The sequence below is a fragment of the Haliotis rubra genome, unplaced genomic scaffold, assembly GCF_003918875.1.
Source record: "Haliotis rubra isolate DU_JTF1 unplaced genomic scaffold, ASM391887v1 Scf133, whole genome shotgun sequence".
NCBI classification, from domain to species: Eukaryota; Metazoa; Mollusca; class Gastropoda; order Lepetellida; family Haliotidae; genus Haliotis; species Haliotis rubra.
The window spans coordinates 1,836,282-1,857,345 of NW_025765259.1; the positions used below are offsets into that span (position 1 = coordinate 1,836,282).

General features: G+C 44.8%; 2 protein-coding genes across 2 annotated transcripts in view; one reads left to right on the forward strand and one right to left on the reverse strand.

Annotated features, from left to right (window-relative positions):
* LOC124267714 (neprilysin-2-like) overlaps positions 1-2,578 on the forward strand; it is a 37,517-nt gene extending 34,939 nt beyond the window's left edge. Inside the window, exons 12-15 of the mRNA XM_046702696.1 lie at positions 429-500; positions 960-1,058; positions 1,408-1,478; positions 2,085-2,578. Of these exons, the coding sequence (XP_046558652.1) occupies positions 429-500; positions 960-1,058; positions 1,408-1,478; positions 2,085-2,184 (342 nt within the window). The 3' untranslated portion in view covers positions 2,185-2,578. The remainder of the gene's footprint in view (positions 1-428; positions 501-959; positions 1,059-1,407; positions 1,479-2,084) is intronic.
* A 2,150-nt stretch (positions 2,579-4,728) lies between these two features.
* On the reverse strand, positions 4,729-20,259 carry LOC124267715 (endothelin-converting enzyme homolog). Its single transcript, XM_046702698.1, is given in 15 exon segments — positions 4,729-5,370; positions 5,534-5,610; positions 5,973-6,071; positions 6,177-6,248; positions 7,737-8,082; positions 8,366-8,526; positions 8,846-8,923; positions 10,444-10,542; positions 10,698-10,920; positions 17,068-17,207; positions 17,986-18,075; positions 18,615-18,761; positions 19,120-19,185; positions 19,440-19,613; positions 19,616-20,259. Coding segments are annotated over 15 exon segments (2,409 nt in total). The 5' UTR covers positions 20,153-20,259; the 3' UTR covers positions 4,729-5,270.
* Positions 20,260-21,064: the final 805 nt, after the last annotated feature.

Sequence of the window (21,064 nt, forward strand, 5' to 3'; positions counted from 1 at the left end):
CGGTGTTGATACACTGCCTAGAGGTGTTGATACAAGGCCTAAAAATGTTGACACATTGCCTAGAGATGTTGACACACTGCCTAGAAATGTTGACACACTGCCTAGTGGTGTTGACACACTGCCTAGAGATGTTGACACACTGCTTAGAGGTGTTGACACACTGCCTAGAGATGTTGACACACTGCCTAGAGATGTTGACACACTGCCTAGAGATGTTGACACACATCCCTAGAGATGTTGACGCAGGCCTTGTAGTGATGATACACTGCCCTAGAGGTGAATTATGTTGAATTTTAATGTTTCTCCGGATATAGTTTGATTTTATGTTTTTGAAAGCCACCAAGCTGCTGGCTGCATTATGCATATCTAGACTGTTTTGTGCGTACATCCACTTATGTGTTCTGCTGGTATGGTGCATCTTTTCACAGTTCCCGATACGCTCCTCTAGGACAGCCACCGACAACATAGCAAAGGTCACGGGTGTGCGGCTTGCCTACAATGTGAGCAGAACATACAACATCCATAACAAGAGTTCCCTTGGAAATATTCATCACTTAAAGACATACAGGAAAATAACAACAAACCAAATCATGTTTTTATTTTCATTTAAACATTGACCGGGTATGGTAGTTTATCTTAAATTCTTGTAGTGTTATCAGTTGCAACAGTATAAACCACAGTTACATAGTACAAATACCACTTATCTAATGTGTATATGTTGCCATTGCTATGTTGGTGTTGGATGATCTTTACCGGTAAATATAACTTACTGGTCCAGTCTATTTGACTGGATGCTAGCCCGCCTTTAAGTGTAGTCCTTGTGCTGCCATGATACACTACGTCACACTCCGGAAAAAGTAACCACTTATAGTGCACTGCTCCACATCAACATGTTATTCCTACACGTGCAACAAGCTGACTGAACGTATTGAGTACTGATGGAGTCATTTCTCACACAGGCCTATCACAAGTGGGAGTCCAAATATGGCGTGGAGAAGTTGGCGCCATCGGGTCAAGGTCTCACAAACGACCAGCTCTTCTTCATTTCATACGCCCAGGTAAGGCAAAAACAATATTACATGGAACTGACGATTGTACCCACTGCCCATTTGTGGCACACCTGTGGGACTTCACCCTGCATAACGAATTGCGGCGCCTTATACAACAGGCCCTCTCGTGCCACAAGTATATTTCTAGAAATAAATTCATTCAAAGTCACTTGAAAAAACGGCAACCCATGACTGATTGAATTGATGCAATGCCTAGCAAAGTGCCAAAAGAATTCAATTTTCTTATAAACTACGTAACTTTCATGCCTGAAATAATTCTTATAATACACGTTCAGTTTTTGGAACACCAGTGACATTTGTCTCGAGAAGTACACAACAACAATGTGTTATTTTCCAGACGTACTGTTTCAATCGCGACCCTAACGTGGCCTACCGCCTGGGCAGGTACAACATCAGGGAGGATTACAGGTGAGACTCTCTCATCAGTTTACTCCAGTAGAGGTTTAAATAGTGCCCACCACTCTGGTTCAATAATAAAAAATATTCATGGTTATATTCCATAGGCGGATCCAGAGGGGGTGTGGCCCCCCACCCCTTTGTCATGAAAGTTTATTAAATGACCCTTGAAACTCGGTGAAAATGAACCCAAACCTGTATTTTTCAGTACACATCGCGTTCGAACTCGGGACATACTGTCGATTTGTGGACTGTGGTTACGATAGTAAACATTGTTCAATGGACTTTGTACAAATAGTGATCATTGTTCAAATTGGGGTCATTACGTTCATTAGAGGACAGCGTGTTCATTTTAAGTTTCCGTGTTCAAAAAGGGGTTATTATGTTCAAATTCGCAGAACTGAGGCTGACTGACTGGTATTGGCCGTGTTTCTACTTGTTTTTAAGAAAATGTTTTAGAAAATGTTGACAACAGATGTATTTGAAAAGTGCGGCGTAGTAGTACATGTATTCTGTTTAACGTCCAGTCTTCAGTGTTAGTTTCAATATTCTTCTGCATCTATTCATATACTATTTCTTCAATAAATATATCATGCTTATATTGTTTGATTTCCGCAGTGTAAACTTGGCAGTCAGTCAACTTGACGAGTTTAACAAAGCCTTTAAGTGTCCGGCGAACGCCAAACTGAACCCTTCTACCAAGTGTGGCCTGTACTGACCTCTGGCTGACCTCTAGAGGACACTGATACTATGGCCAGTACTCGACAGTTGGAACAAGTATTAACAGAAAACCTAGAAAAGTGAAGGAAGACGTGAAACATTGGAAGAAATGTGGAGACATCAAGAGATGTAGGTTGTGACTCTATTGTCGGAGGGGGGGAGGGCAAGACTCATGCAGGAGCTGGACACAAATATCTCGCTTGGACCTGGATGTCGTCTAACTACTCCTCGGACCACAGAGCCGAGGTGTACAGAATTACATAAACATACAGTGCGACTCACTTCATGATCCCATGAAAATAATATCTAAAAATAATATCTGCATAAAATGTCTATGTTTACACTTTGTATATACACACTTGTATATCTGTGTAGTAAAATGTCTATGTTTACACGTTGTATATATACATTCTCGTATATCTGTGTAGTAAAATGTCTATATTTACACTTTGTATATATACACTCGTATATCTGTGTAAATACCGTCATGTCCATTTTCCTCTAGTGCAGTGGTATCATGTGTTGGAGAATGTTCAGTCTACAGTCCTGTAACAAATACACACTAAAAATATAATTTAATGAAAAATGTTAAAAGAATGTTTGTATCAGCCTGTTAATGTCACAGTGTTACTCTGTAATCGGATAAAGACACATATCTGGTTACGAGTGGAGTAAGCCTTGATTGGTCGACGTACATGTAGTGACCTATGTACATCGGTTGCCACAATGTCTCGCTTACAATAACCTTGCATACATGTAATACTAGGCCCCATCACCACTATGCAGATACAGCGCTGTACCGAAGACAACACGTACACAGGATATGAATATTCACGTAGTGTCCTGTGAAAGTGAACACAATAGTACAGGGGAAAGAAGATCTCCTTGTCGAATCACCTTTCCCTATTCTGTTACGTTGTGGGTGACCTCTTGATCGAGGGGCGTATGAAAGTCACGTGATGTGTATGTGAAACTATAAACTGAATTGAATAACTGACAGCCTTGGGAGGTGTGGATGCCAACAAAATCTATCTCATACATAATAATGATTATGTTTCTATATAATTTTCCATAAACATACATGTGAACCATAACTTTTGCTGTAGAAATATAGGCATATACATGATTGTAATTAAGGTAAAGAATGCATATAAGTTAACCCAATAACAACTGCATGAGCTGGAAGAGTGAGAATACTAAACACCGCACTACAAATGTCCAGTTACAATAAGTATAATACACAGCCAGTAGGGATCAGCGCCAAGAGAATATTATCAGGATGTTGACAACGCAAAATATCTTGCAAAACACGCCAAATTACCCCTTAAAGAGCTAGAATATCGTCTTTTCGTACAGTAACTTATAGAAACAGATTTAACATGCCGGTGACGATCAGTGAATCCAAATCTCCCCCCAACGTCAGTTAATACAACTTGACATGTTTACTCAGTAACTATTTGTTTACGCCACATTAGTCAAGAATGTAATATATAGCCTAACACTTAACATGCTCTCTTTCATATATTCACCTGATACACTGTTAGGCAGGAAAGAGGCGTTCCACAGGTAGCGCTCAAAGGTTTGCTATAATGTGTGGATTTGTCGCTTTACAAACAGACACAATAATATTATCGATATTGTTATAACGATGATGATTATTCGTCCGCCATTCTTTGACGTAGACATTAATATGTGCAGTTCACGAAGGACGTATTTTCATTATCAAAGATTTGCAATTAAATATAAACGTATCAAACCGCATTGAAAATGTCTTCATTCACAATCTGCGTTATGGGGAATTATTCCTGTTGTTATCGTGTAATGTTATTGTCATTCCATAGAAGATGGTAAAATATGAAATTCCTTCTCATGTGTTAGAGGTACAAAAATACCGAGACGCTTGTAATATCTCGAACTTTTGTCATTGTCTGTCAAGTAAATGCTTCGTTGATACACAAAAACACAAGAAAAATGCGCGATTATCGCTTTAGTTTTAAATGCAGCTCTTGCCATAATCGCCACATACAACAAACCGCATTTTCTACGAACAAGCTCAAAAATTACAAATGCATGGATTGCTGTGTGACGACCTTCTGTAGAGAAGTCAGAACACTAACATAGGTGGAACATTGTTTGGCTGATAACTCTAGACAATATCACATACCTTCGATTGGACACAATAGTAAAGGTGTAATGTGACACCCTTGACGAAACCCTGTCAGCTGAATAACGAACATTACACATCGAACATACATTGTTAGCTAGGAATTGTGTGTGTTATGAATACACAATGCCATTTAGAAAGAGGTCAATTGTAACATATGTTATATTTGGGATTACACTTTCTCAGTAATGTACAGATTCTAGTACTTTATTTGGCCGAGTCCTGTCCAGGATGCGCATCTCCAATCTGGGAGTCAGGCTCTAACATGTGTTACATTTGACCAGTTTCTGAATGCCCACAACAAAGTGATATTGCATTTAAAATGTAAATATAAAATTTAGCTTAAGCAACGATTTTAATAAGACTGTGCAGCACATGTCAGGGGACAAATTTTATTGTCTTTATGGTAGAAAAATATTTAAAAATGAAGGAACAAATAATTTGACACATTACATATTTCTGTACCACGAAGTACCTCGATGTCAGAGTCAATCATATCACAAATGAATTACAGGGGTCCATGATCATAGTCAGACCATGCACTATCAGGCATACACGATACATTATAGCTTGTCTGCGTAGATGCGGAAGTTATGTGGTAGGATGGTGTTATTGTTGTATACTGCACCGAAGTTGTACACCGGTGTCGGATACAGGTTACTGAGTTGTCCATAGGTGCATAGAGACACTGGAAGGAGCACGGCTTCTTAGATGTTGTATAACTCCGTGAACATATTGTTGTGATGACGTAAGCCAGAGTCACTGTGACGTCACCATGATGTATACAGCTCCATATGAACACAGAATGTCACGAGACATCAGTACAATGTGCATTTGGCGGTATAGGTTGAGAAGGCGTGGGGTGGGGTCATCTAACACGTCAGTAGAGGTGCACTTGTCAGGCTGGTTCATGTAGGGCTTCAGTAGAGGGTGCACTTGTCAGGCTGGTTCATGGGAGACGTTGGACTGCAGCCAAATGTTTGACTGAATTCTTTCAGTTGACGCAAAGCTGTGTTCACTCTGAAACATACATTAACAAAAGTTTATCGCTCTGTCCATCCATCCTTCCATCCGTCTATCTATCTACCGATACTATTATTTTCAAAGAAATGGTGTTTCGGACAACGTCCACCGTGAAGTGATGCTTTACATAACGTGACGATGATATGTGGTATAGACGTACTTCGTGTCTCCCAACAGGTAGTACCCGAACCTCAGTCTCCTGTACATCAGCTCGTTGTCTGTGTTGTAGCAGTACATCTGAAACAGGGAGTTCGAGTGGACACATTTCTCTACACGCCAACAGAATAAGTCCTTCAAGAGGACGTGGTGGTGGAACCTAGACGACCGGAGTCTGGAATGCTGGTAGAACCTATTTCTGTCAAGGACAAATATGTTGGGTTTGTTTTCAATAAACAAAACTCCGCTCTCGTCCCTCTCAATATAACATAATCAGTCACGTGGCTTTCGAACCGGTGACACTTTACAGCCGACAAACCCTGTGCTTCAGAGATTTGCATATTTCAATTATCGATGTTGATTTCTGACATGTCTTACTCAAACGTCGAATTGGTAATGACGTCTCTGAACACCCGTTACCTGACGACTATGGTGAACGTTACCTGGGCAAACGAAACGAAGAACAGCTTCTCATTGCTGAGGTTCATACCGGTGGGCGCGGTCTTCTCCATACCCTTCTGTTGCAGCCATAGCTTGTATGCCTGGAATAGACTCGACTGCTGTCAGGTGTACAGTGGTATATTATAGTTTAACACCCACACAACGCGTTACTATCACTGTAAGGACTAGATAAACTCGTGATTTACCTTATAAGCGAGATGGGCACCCGACGTGATGGCGATGGCTTCTGCTGCCACTCCCGCGGCGTTAAGAGGCATCTGGAGGTGAGACAACCAACTGAATTATCAGAGACATTCATGAACTTCCTGAACTTGCTTTATCGTTTTCGGGCTATCCATCCGTGAAAACAAAGACACATACACATGACTAGGAGCATGACGAAGATACAACACATTAATGCAATTTAAGGTCCTTTCCTTCACACATCAAAGCTTAAGGTGCCACGTATCGCCGCATTTGCCCACACCACATCACATCTTACCTCACAGTGCCACGCCTTGCCTCACCGTACCACACCTCCCCTCACCTCACCACACCACATCACATCTTACCTTACAGTGCCACGCCTTGTGCCACGCCTTTGCCACACCATAACACACCACACCTCACCAACACCACATCATTACTTACAGTGCCAGGCCTTGCCACACCACCACACCACACCACACCACACCAATTCACATCTTACCTTACAGTGCCACGCCTTGCCTCACCGTATCACACCACACCTGCCCCTCACCACCACACCACATCACATCATCTTACCTTACAGTGCCACACCTTCACCGTACACCATACCACACCACACAACACAACATCACACCACACCACACAACTGCATCACACCACACCTCACCACACCTCACCTCACCCCATCACATCACATCAAACAACACCACACACCATGCACCACACCACACACCTCACCACATCACATCAAGCCACACCACACACAATACACCACACCACACACCACACACAATACACCACACCACACACCACACATATCACCACATCACATCAAGCCACACCACACAACACAATACACCACACCTACAATACACCACACACACCACCACCACACCACAACCCCACACCACACACCACACATCACACACCTACCACCTCACATCAAGCCACACACACACACAATACACCACACCACACACATACACCACACCACAATCACACACACAATACACCACACCATCAAATATCCACACCACACATCACACCACACCACACCACACACCATACACACACATCACACAATATCCCACCACCTCACATCAAGCCACACCACACACAATACACCACACCACACACCACACCATACACACACAATACACCACATCACACACCTCACCACATCACATCAAGCCACACCACACCACACCACCACACCACACCCACACATCACACACATCACCACACCACACCACACACCATACACCACACATCACACACCTCACATCAAGCCACACCACACACAATACACACACCACACACACACTACACATACACCATACACCACACATCTCACCACCTCTCATCATCACGCCACGCCACACACATCACACACCTCACCACATCACCTCACCACATCACATCACCACATCACACCACATCACACCACACCACACTTTACCTTAAGATGCGACGCACCCCCATACTAGACACCACATCGACACACAATGCAGACCTTCTACGCCAAACACCTCACGACACAACTTAGCTGTACGTACATCGACCTTTTTCCCATCGGGTCTGACTACAGGGCCTTGTGTTTTGTTGGTGAGGACGTCAATCATGCACTGTTTGACGTCGCCGTATGACGTCATGGTGGCGTTGGTCCACCATTCTTTATTGGTGCCCATATATTCGCCATCTTTGTCCCAGGCTCGACCTTCACTCCAAACATATACAGGTCTACATATGCATATAGTTACTAAGTAAATAATCAGAATATAGAGATGTGAGTTATGTGAGTGAGTGACTGGTTTGACGCTGCTTGAAGGCTTTATATGTCTGCCAGAGAGAGTCAGGTTATTGTTGAAGTAAAGGAAACAAAGGCCCACCTCTTTCATGAGTCATGAGTACATATTTTTGCTAACAAAACAAGTATTGTAATCTCAGGTAATCTGGGATCGACCTCAAGAGGAGGCTGGTTCATCTCAAGGGAGACAACTCTGCACATCCTTATGAATGCCTAAATTAAAAACAATACGTTTCGGCTGAATGAGTACAAACCCCATTCATCAACGATGTGCAGCACAAAATGACCCAGCAGTGTCCCAAAGGACCCAAACGTAAAGAAATGGGGCATATGGTAGTCATAGATGGGGAATTGGAGGAGCCCCGCTGGTGCTATGACTTGGTTAGAGTACCACCACACCGCCATGTTGGTGTCAAACGCCCGAAAATACCACTGTTTCCGGTCCTCTCCTCCCGCAGTTCCTCCTTGTTCCAGCGGACCTTGTGGAACTGGTTGATCCGCAGGATGTTCCCAAACCAGTCGGACCCATTGATTTGCAGCTACAACATGACAGACATTGCAGCTACAACATGACAGACATTGCAGCTACAACATGACAGACATTGCAGCTACAACATGACAGACATTGCAGCTACAACATGACAGACATTGCAGCTACAACATGACAGACAGGTTATATCGAATTCTGCAACATATGTAGCTAGAAAGAGTAAATGACCAATCTCCATTATGTTCATATACCCCAAAGTTCTATGTTTGCTGGGGAAACATAAGCCTGTGAGGTCAGATTCAGTTATATACACAGGGGACTGGTGACACTTGCCTACAACAACATTCATTCACTCGCTGGAGCAGTACCTGGTCGTATATCGTGTCCACCGCGTCCTGGTTGGCGATGTAATCAGGATAGCCGAGCTTGAACGTCGTGGCCTTCACCTTCAAACATAGCAACTGAACTCGGTAATAGTGAAGTAGGTTATAATACAATCGATTACACCGAAGTAAATGATAATGGAGTGAGTTACAGTGCATGATGTTTGCTGTAACCATACCGATAGCCTTGATCTTGTCATCTAACCTAACTTATTCTTAGCAAAGACCCTGGTCATAACATACGACCTACCTTACTCTCAACAATGGCCATGGTCTCGTCATCCAACCTTCCTTACTCTCAACATAGACCCTGGGCACCTATTCTCGAAACGTTCGTAGCCATAAGAATTCTTAATTTTGATCGTAGCCAATGTGTTAAGAATGGGCTTAAGAAGTTCGTAGGGCTACGAACGTTTCGAGAATAGCAAGCCCGGCCCTGTCATGCAACCTACCTTACTCTCAACATTGGCGCTCGTCTTGTCATCCAATCGCTCGTCTTGTCATGCAACCTACCTTACTCTCAGCATAGGCCCGGGTCTTGTCATGCAACCTACCTACTCTCAGCATAGGCCCGGGTCTTTACCTACCTTCTCAGCATAGGCCCGGGTCTTGTCATGCAACCTACCTTACTCTCAGCATAGGCCCGGGTCTTGTCATGCAACCTACCTTACTCTCAGCATAGGCCCGGGTCTTGTCATGCAACCTACCTTACTCTCAGCATAGGCCCGGGTCTTGTCATGCAACCTACCTTACTCTCAGCATAGGCCCGGGTCTTGTCATGCAACCTACCTTACTCTCAGCATAGGCCCGGGTCTTGTCATGCAACCTACCTTACTCTCAGCATAGGCCCGGGTCTTGTCATGCAACCTACCTTACTCTCAGCATAGGCCCGGGTCTTGTCATGCAACCTACCTTACTCTCAGCATAGGCCCGGGTCTTGTCATGCAACCTACCTTACTCTCAGCATAGGCCCGGGTCTTGTCATGCAACCTACCTTACTTCTCAGCATAGGCCCGGGTCTTGTCATGCAACCTACCTTTACGGGTCTTCTCTCAGCATACCTACTCTCCGGGTCTTGTCATGCAACCTACCTACCTTACTCTCAGCATAGGCCCGGGTCTTGTCATGCAACCTACCTTACTCATCAACATTGGTCGGGTCTTGTCATGCAACCTACCTCATGCAACCTACCTTACTCAGCATAGGCCCGGGTCTTGTCATGCAACCCTACCTTACTCTCAGCATAGGCCCGGGTCTTGTCATGCAACCTACCTTACTCTCAGCATAGGCCCGGGTCTTGTCATGCAACCTACCTTACGGGTCTTGTCATGCAGCATAGGCCCGGGTCTTGTCATGCAACCTACCTTACTCTCAGCATAGGCCCGGGTCTTGTCATGCAACCTACCTTACTCTCAGCATAGGCCCGGGTCTTGTCATGCAACCTACCTTACTCTCAGCATTGGCCCGGGTCTTGTCATGCAACCTACCTTACTCTCAGCATAGGCCCGGGTCTTGTCATCCGGCCCGGGTCTTGCAACCTACCTTACTCTCAGCATAGGCCCGGGTCTTGTCATGCAACCTACCTTACTCTCAGCATAGGCCCGGGTCTTGTCATCCAGCCAGGGCGTGGTCCGGAGAAGATCAGCCAACGCCTGCTTGGTAGTGTCCGTGATGTCAATGACCTGACAAACACAAATGATATATCATATACAGGTATACGACCACGACTACTAGGACGACTACTAGGACGACTACTAGGACGACTACTACTACTAGGACGACTACTAGGACGACTACTACTACTACTGTCATAGAAGTACACAGTAAGTGCTTGCACCTTTGCTTTGTTCTGGTCTGCGAAGTGATCGGCTACAAACAGAGCCGACATGGCATCAGGGAGTCTGCCGTTGCTGTAGTAGAAGCAGTACCTCCACTTGCCCAGGAACTCTTTGTAGCCGGTGATGTCGACGTACACCTCTCTGTTGGCGTGCACGTACTCCATGGACAGATCCTGCGCGTACGTCTCCAACACTCGCCAGACCAAGTAGTTGTGCAGCGTCCTGAAACAGTTATAGTTGAACGCAACAGTTAGCAATAATCTCCGTCTGTGACAAGACAGTCACTGATTCAATGAACATAAGGCTAATCCCTTTGATCACCTGTAAGATAACTCTCCATTCTAGCGCACCTATAACGAATGCATCAGAAAAGAAAAAGGCAAGCATAGGAAGTTGGAGAAACAATATAGAAAGACGGGCTAGATTATTCACAGGGAGATCCGCGACAAGCAGAGGAATGATGTGTCTTCATTAACTGACAAGGTAAAAACTTTCAACAATGCCTTGAAAGATGCCAATGGTCAGAAAGAAGTACTAGTATTCAACATTTCAAACAGACTCCTGTACAAGTAGAAGAGAACCAAACTTCTATTCTGTTCAACAACATCCGAACTGTGTAACAGATTCTCAGTTCTTCCAAGAAAGGATCGTTAACATCAGAACATCCCTGAACCAAGTCACAGAACAACAGTAACCAGACGTGCTTGCATGTTCCAAAGTCCTTTCACACTTTCAGGAAACATCTGAAACTCAACTGTAAAATCCTTGACTCCTTATAAATCCTGTATCCTGGATCCGAGGCCAACTTGGCTTCTGAAGAATGGATGGATCTCTACTTTTCCTAACCTATATGGTTAACGGGTCCTTGTTGTGTATACCACTGCCCATGAAAGAAGCACTTTTCACACCTCTCTTGCAGAAACCTAATCTAGACAAGGAAATCCCGAAACACTATCGTCCTGTCTTACATTTCCAAACTGACTGAAAAAGTTGTTACTCCACGTCTCAAGGAGCACATGACTTCCACAACTGCTACGAACCCTTTCAATCTGCCTATCGGTCTAGTCACAGCACTCAACAGCATTGAGTAGTGCAGAATGACCTGCTGAATGACCTGCTGAATGACCTGCAGAATGACCTGCTGAATGACCTGCTGTATAACCTGCAGAATGACCTGCTGAATGACCTGCTGAATGACCTGCTGTATAACCTGCAGAATGACAGAGTTCTAGAGAACAAAATCGGTGTCACAGGAGCTTCACTTGAGTGGATCAGATCATACATGTCAGGTAGACAGCAGTCGGTGTGTATCAACGGCCAGCTGTGTCAGAAAAGACTGGTCTCTCATTCGGTGTACCCCAGGGATCTGTTATAGGCCCTGTGCTATTCACATCGTATACAATCCCCCTAGGTGACATTGCAAGCCTGGATAACTAAATATTTTTTATAAAGTTAATATAGAAATCTATGGGAAAACATTTGGTGTTGTGTAACTTATAGGCGTGAAACAGACGTGTAGTTGTGCAGATGTCACCATCACCGCAAAAAGAATTGGGCTTTGACCAAACCAAACATTACAAACAGCAATATTGGAGTTATAGGTGTCACTGTTAGGATGACTCAAAACCTGACACACTCATTCACTCACTCACCCACTGAATACTGCCGCTCATACGGGACCCAAAGCACCCGAGAACCTATTTATTCACTGACTGTTATCAGTGCAGTTCTTGTTACGAGGAACCCAATGGGGTCTGTTGTAGGACGAGGTTGTGGCCGGCTATACACAGTGTATTGAGGGGTCTGTTGTAGGACGAGGTTGTGGCCTGCTATACACAGTGTATTGAGGGGTCTGTTGTAGGACGAAGTTGTGGCCTGCTATACACAGTGTATTGAGGGGTCTGTTGTAGGACGAAGTTGTGGCCTGCTATACACAGTGTATTCAGGTGCTACACACAGTGTATTCAGGGGTCTGTTGTAGGACGAAGTTGTGGCCTGCTATACACAGTGTATTGAGGGGTCTGTTGTAGGACGAAGTTGTGGCCTGCTATACACAGTGTATTGTAAGGACGTTACATGTCCTTACCGTGCTCTGTCAGCCCACTATACACAGTGTATTGAGAGGACGTTACATGCCCTTACCGTGCTCTGTCAGCCCACTATACACGGTGTATTGAGAGGACGTTACATGCCCTTACCGAGCTCTGTCAGCCCGCTATAAACAGTGTATTGAAAGGACGTTACATGCCCTTACCGTGCTCTGTCAGCCCACTATACACGGTGTATTGAGGGGACGTTACATGCCCTTACCGTGCTCTGTCAGCCCACTATACACAGTGTATTGAAAGGACGTTACATACCCTTACCGAGCTCTGTCAGCCTGCTATACACGGTCTATTGAGAGGACGTTACATGCCCTTACCGAGCTCTGTCAGCGCGCTATACACAGTGTATTGAGGGGACGTTACATGCCCTTACCGAGCTCTGTCAGCCCACTATACACAGTGTATTGAGGGGACGTTACATGCCCTTACCGAGCTCTGTCAGCCCACTATACACAGTGTATTGAGAGGACGTTACATGCCCTTACCGAGCTCTGTCAGCGCTGCTATACACGGTGTATTGAGGGGACGTTACATGCCCTTACCGTGCTCTGTCAGCCCACTATACACGGTGTATTGAGGGGACGTTACATGCCCTTACCGAGCTCTGTCAGCCTGCTATACACAGTGTATTGAGGGGACGTTACATGTCCTTACCGAGCTCTGTCAGCCCGCTATACACAGTGTATTGAGGGGACGTTACATGCCCTTACCTTGCTCTGTCAGCCCACTATACACGGTGTATTGAGGGACGTTACATGCCCTTACCGAGCTCTGTCAGCCCGCTATACACGGTGTATTGAGGGGACGTTACATGCCCTTACCGAGCTCTGTCAGCCCGCTATACACGGTGTATTGAGGGGACGTTACATGCCCTTACCGAGCTCTGTCAACCCGCTATACACAGTGTATTGAGGGGACGTTACATGCCCTTACCTTGCTGTGTCAGCCCGCTATACACGGTGTATTGAGTGGACGTTAGATGCCCTTACCGAGCTCTGTCAGGCCGCTATACACAGTGTATGGAGGGGACGTTACATGTCCTTACCTTGCTCTGTCAGCCCGCTATACACAGTGTATGGAGGGTACGTTACATGTCCTTACCTTGCTCTGTAATGTATTGAGGGAAATTAGATGCCCTTACCTTGCTGTGTCAGCCTGCTATACACAGTGTATGGAGGGGACGTTACATGCCCTTACCTTGCTGTGTCAGCCCGCTATACACAGTGTATTGAGGGGACATTAGATGCCCTTACCTTGCTGTGTGAGCCTGCTATACACAGTGTATGGAGGGGACGTTACATGCCCTTACCTTTCTGTGTCAGCCCGCTATACACAGTGTATTGAGAGGACGTTACATGCCCTTACCTTGCTCTGTCAGCCCGCTATACACAGTGTATTGAGGGGACGTTACATGTCCTTACCTTGCTCTGTCAGCCCGCTATACACAGTGTATTGAGGGGACGTTACATGTCCTTACCTTGCTCTGTCAGCCCGCTATACACAGTGTATTGATTGGACGTTACATGTCCTTACTGAGCTCTGTCAGCCTGCTATACACAGTGCATTGAGGGGACGTTACATGCCCTTACCTTGCTCTGTCAGCCTGCTATACACAGTGTATGGAGGGGACGTTAAATGTCCTTACTGAGCTCTGTCAGCCTGTTACACACAGTGTATGGAGGGGACATTACATGCCCTTACCTTGCTCTGTCAGCCCGCTGTACACAGTGTATGGAGGGGACGTTACATGTCCTTACCGAGCTCTGACAGCCCGCTATACACAGTGTATGGAGGGGACGTTACATGCCCTTACCGAGCTCTGTTTGTTTTGTTTTGTTTTAAACATATTTTATTCATGAGAAAAGGATTAGGTACAAGTTATACAACTTAGGACACCCTCTCCGTAGTATTTACATAGTATTATTTACATTCTACAAGATGGACAGAGAAGAACAGAACAGAAATATGGGAAAAAGAGGAACAATTGCAAGAATTAAGAAAATCGTTTTGAATGACAAATATATGTTTGAACAATTTTAAATATGTTTTGATTTATGTGAACAGTCAGATCTGCATTGTCATGTAATAGTAACTCATAGGTTATATCCACATTGGTAACACTGCGTAAATTAGTCATCATGGTAGTTCTCTGTACTGTATATAATTGACAGTCAAATAAGTAATGATAAGAATTTTCACAAACATTTCCACAAGAACAACTTGGGTTATCTCTTAAACCAGCACGGAATAGATCATAATTCAACTGACTACACATGTAACGTAGTTTTGTAAGGATGATGTTAGTGATTCTCTGTCCAGAATCAAAGTATTGAGGAGCAGTTTTATGTTTTATAACAATATTCGATATAAAAGAATTCAATGATTCGCTTTTTCTCACTTCAACTGGAAGTTCATTCCACATTCTAATTGTGGATGAAAAATAAGAATCATACGAAAATTTTAATCGCGAGAAAGGAAGTGAGACATCATCAGAGTTGCGAAGATTATAGCTACATTTAGATGCTACGTCCCCAGGAACAACATCAATAAGGTACGATGGTGCCATATTATTCTGTATTTTGCAAAAAAGGCGAAGTTTACGCTTTCTCCTACGTTCTGCTAAAAGATTCCCAACCAGTTTCATAATACAGATGTTCATGATGAGTATATTTAGGTAAACCTGTTACAATTCTTGCTGCTTCTAATTACAGTTGTTCTAATTTATTTGCTTGATATTGAGCACATCCATCCCCATACTTCACACGCATATTCGAAATGGGGTCTTATGAACATTACGTACATTCTATTCAATACAGAGCGCGGTAATAAAAATTTGAGTTTACGTAGAGAAGATATCATTTTTGAAGTTATTTTTACATTATTATCAATATGGTCAGACCATTTACAATCTTTTGAAAATGTTAATCCCAAATGTTTATGATTATTAACTGTTTTGACACAAACCCCGCTAAAGTAGAGATTTAGTGCATCAACATTCTTTTGCAAGGAGAAAAAGATTGCCTCCGTTTTATCAGGATTGTATGTTATAAGCTCTCTCAGCCTGCTATACACAGTGTATGGAGGGGACGTTACATGTCCTTACTGAGCTCTGTCAGCCTGCTATACACAGTGTATGGAGGGGACGTTACATGCCCTTACCTTGCTCTGTCAGCCCGCTATACACAGTGTATTGAGGGGACGTTACATGCCCTTACCTTGCTTTGTCAGCCTGCTATACACAGTGTATTGAGGGGACGTTACATGTCCTTACCTTGCTCTGTCAGCCCGCTATACACAGTGTATTGAGGGGACGTTAGATGCCCTTACCTTGCTGTGTCAGCCCGCTATACACAGTGTATTGAGGGGACGTTACATGCCCTTACCGAGCTCTGTCAGCCCGCTATACACAGTGTATTGAGGGGACGTTACATGCCCTTACCTTGCTCTGTCAGCCTGCTATACACAGTGTATTGAGGGGACGTTACATGCCCTTACCGTGCTCTGTCAGCCCGCTATACACAGTGTATTGAGGGGACGTTACATGCCCTTACCGTGCTCTGTCAGCCCACTATACACAGTGTATTGAAAGGACGTTACATGCCCTTACCGAGCTCTGTCAGCCCGCTATACACAGTGTATTGAGAGGGACGTTACACACCGTGCTCTGTCACCACTATACACGGCTGTGAGAGGACGTTACAGCCCTTACCGCTCTGTCATACTATACACAGTGTATTGAAAGGACGTTACATGCCCTTACCGAGCTCTGTCAGCCCGCTATACACAGTGTATTGAGGGGACGTTACATGCCCTTACCGAGCTCTGTCAGCCCGCTATACACAGTGTATTGAGAGGACGTTACATGTCCTTACCGAGCTCTGTCAGCCCGCTATACACAGTGTATTGAGGGGACGTTACATGTCCTTACCTTGCTCTGTCAGCCCGCTATACACAGTGTATTGAGGGGACGTTACATGCCCTTACCGAGCTCTGTCAGCCCGCTATACACAGTGTATTGAGGGGACGTTACATGCCCTTACCGAGCTCTGTCAGCCCGCTATACACAGTGTATTGAGGGGACGTTACATGCCCTTACCGAGCTCTGTCAGCCTGCTATACACGGTGTATTGAGGGGACGTTACATGCCCTTACCGAGCTCTGTCAGCCCACTATACACAGTGTATTGAGGGGACGTTACATGCCCTTACCGAGCTCTGTCAGCCCACTATACACAGTGTATTGAGGGGACGTTACATGCCCTTACCGAGCTCTGTCAGCCTGGCTGATGTTGTTGATCACGTCAGCTATGTGTGAGAGGTAGTTGAAGTTGTACACGGCAACTTTAGTGCTGCCGGTCACCCCGGCGTCGTTGAAGAGATACGTCATCTGTTGTTTCCAGTCAATCTGTAAGAACAAACAACAAACCAAAATGTCACAAGTCATTATGTAACATTGGACCCAGTAACAAAGAAAATGAGCCCAAAAAACATTTCTAGCTTTGATGAGTGACGTAGTGAGAATGTCTATAAAGGGACATCAGGTGAGAAGTAACTAGTAGCAGTTCATGTACTAGCGACGTTTACTTCCTACTTCTCAACGATGTTTGGGGAGGCGACAGCGCGGGTTGTTGTTTTGACAAAGATATCCGCATGATTGACGAACGCTCAACCGGAATGTTGGTATTTAACTACATTATGTTCTTGGGGGACAACGTACTATTAAGACACCTTTCTCATGGAAGAAACATTCGGTCTTGTTATGCCTAATCTACCTTGACAAGCCCCACATCCGTGCAACATCCGTCATGTAAATTTCTACTTTCATTTTGGGGAAAGCACGCCCATGGTTAAAAGACGCGCAAAAATAAATACTTAATCCCCGGGAGATGAAGAACGCCGACTATATTCAGATTAAGACACGAATTGCCGGAATACCCATACTTCAGGGGAATCCGTTTCCTCCATATCCCGCCACGTGTACTTCGTTCAACTTGAGACACACTTATATTTGTACGTTTATGAAGGATTAACAGGAGATGAATATAAGCTATTTATATGTCAGATAAAAGGCTAAAATACCAAAACAAATCTGTCATCCTTGATAAGAAGGTCTTGACTACAATCGTGTTACAGTCACGTGACAGGAAGAGATTCCAATATGGCATTTCGTGATGACGGCTTACCACGTTCCTTGTTCTGGTGGTGAGGTCGTCCAGCGAGATCTTGTTGGTGTCATGGTAGGGGTTCGATGTCCACTGCGTCCCTGACGCAATCTGCAACAACGTTAACCACAGTGTAGACGTAGCTAGCAGCTGTCTTTACGCAGGGAATATACTACTCTCAAGTCACAGGCCATTCAGTTTGTAGGTTTTTGCTTAAGGCCACACTCAGCAATTTCCCAGCAATATGAAGAATGTCTGAAAATATTTAAGTTTGAACCAGACAATCCAGTGACTGATATCGTGAACAACAGTCCACCTCCACAGGGAGCTTGACCACCATTAGGTCGCTTCGCACCACCAACATGGACTGCTTGGGGTCAGTTCTAGCCCTGAGGTCCTGCAGTGTAGTTAACATAGTAAAGGAAGTTATTGTTGTACACGTCAACACGAGGCAGCTAAGGAAATGGACCACAACTGTGTTGAAGGAGTCCGAGATCCACGTCTGAGCCTGTTTATCGGATAAAGTTCCTCCTATACTGAGTGTTTATTGGTGGAAAGTGTTCTGACTCTTCCACTCTTACCAATCACTTGCTTCAAATGAGACCCTGCCATCTCCTCACTGCTGCAGATATGCTAGCTTCTGTACCCACCCGTGCTATGTGTGTCTCCACGCTGAAGGCGTCTGTGACGAACTGGTCCACTCTATCCTGCTGTGTCTGGACAGACAGTGTGATGTTGGAGTCCCTGATTATCAAGTTCGCCACACGCCGCATAAACTTTTTGTAGTCGTTCTGGATCTGAAAGACATTGTGCATCTACATCTCCTCTTAAACCTCCCCAAGTATGTTCCAGTCCATAGTTTGCTTTTCTACTTTCACAGAATAATAAACACTGATAATAACAATCATAGCAACACTAGGTCAGGGACACCCCTAGACAGCAAAAATAGAAACAAGGACATAAACAATAAGATTGATCCATGGTTGTTCCGTGAACCATATGAAGACGGTATCAAGAAAACATCTGCTCCGGACCAGCCAAACTGAATGATAGCGGGTAAGGTGACATTCAACCTTACAGTTCCCAGCCTGATACTCCAAGCCATGGCTTAGTTTACAGGTATCTCTAAATAAACAACAGCAGTGACAACTATACCTTCACGGCACTGGGGTCGGTGTAGTAATACCATCTCATATACATCCCAGTCCCAGCAGGGTAGATCTGGAAAAGTCAACATAAAGAGAGACAAGGTCAGGGTATGATGTCCTATCTGTGATATATAATGCATTCTTAAATAAATATTTCAACTAGATCAGCTGCCAAAACAAAACAACAATAAACATTTCCTGCTGTTAAACTAGTACTGGTGGTAATTGGATTCAACATGCATGGTAACCATACATCAACTAGCCCCTGCACCTTCTCACCTATGTTCTGTAGCAACAACTATATCTGTTATTGTTCATTATTCGTACCTCAATCGATCTTTCTTTAGGTTCATTCCAATCTTGCCCTACTCTCGGAGCCCACAGAGCATCCACCCAGAAGTCAGACTGCACCTTCTTCAAGAGCCCGTTCAGATTCCAGGTCGAAGCTTCCCACGTACCGAGGACATACCATCCCCCGATAGGCTTCAGAACCTGCTCCAGGAACGGCGTCCCTTCAACTGCTCGAGGGTGAAGTCATCCATGCACGACTGGAACAGGTGCTTCAGCTTCCTCTCTGATGCCCAGTCCGTGTTCCGCTTGACTGGAGCCTCCAGAAGTGTCCGCAGCTTCTGCCGGTTCCTGTAGAATAAATCCCGGAGGGGACTATGGTCCTTGTCGACGGCGTTTAAGGGGCGTTTACGACGGTAGTTACCACAGGCGTACTCGTAGAAGTTGTCACAGGGGTTGACGGTGAAGTTCATGTTGTCGAGGGCGTAGCTAGTAGCATCAAGGCATGATTTAGTGAAACACGTGTTGTCAAACTGGCGCCCTTTCTGTGCTTCCACCCGAGCTGCGACCTCGTCAGACTTCGTAACGGCAAACATAATGACAAACACCACACACATTAGCACAACACCAGCGACGACGACAAGCAGCACCAACTCTCGCAAACCCAGGGCAAATCGTCTCATGACTTGTGTGAAAATAGAGGCATCGTTGTACTCCTTGAAGTTGTCCTCAAGCTTGCCAACATCGGCCATTGTTATATTGTCAACAATCTGCAGGAAGACTCTAATGACAGCTGTGTGTTCACAAGTGTAGGTGTTGACTTGCGCAGGCGCTTTTAAGTCCTCATACCAGACGGACGTTATCACGTGACCTTAAAATTGTCATTTCACGGGGCGTATGGAACGATGCCGGCGCATAAATAACATGAACTAAGGACAATCTGATAATACACCTCGCAGAATAATGATTTGATTTGTGAATCATTTTCTGGTAATTATGAGGTGAACAGATCAAAGAAACTACCAGCGACCATTAATTGTTATCCTGATGCGGGCAGTAACGACATAGACTAAAGTAACGATAGACAACTTATGGAGTGATATCAACCAGGCTGGACAGACGAGTTTGTGTTTGTATCAACCGATCTCTGAATATCATATAGCGTCACATCTGGGGGTGGATAGCCAGCCACCTGATGGGAACATTGAAAATTAATCATCTGATTAAATCAGACGTGAGGTATAGCTTATCTATTATAGCTTATCAGGTACTCGCACGTGGATTGTATGAAACCAAGCAGGTACACTGCGGGAGACACCAGGTACTCACACACGGATTGTATGACACCAAGCAGGTACACTGCGGGAGACACTAGGTACTCACCCATCGATTGTATGACACCAAGCAGGCAGACGGTGTGAGACACCAGGTACTCTCACATGGATTGTATGACACCAAGCAGGTAGACTGCGGAAGACACCAGGTACTAACACATGGATTGTATGACACCAAGCAGGTAGACTGCGGAAGACACCAGGTACTCACACATGGATTGTATGACACCAAGCAGGTAGACTGCGGGAGACACTAGGTACTCACACATGGATTGTATAACACCAAGCAGGTAAACTGCGGGAGACACTAGGTACTCACCCATCGATTGT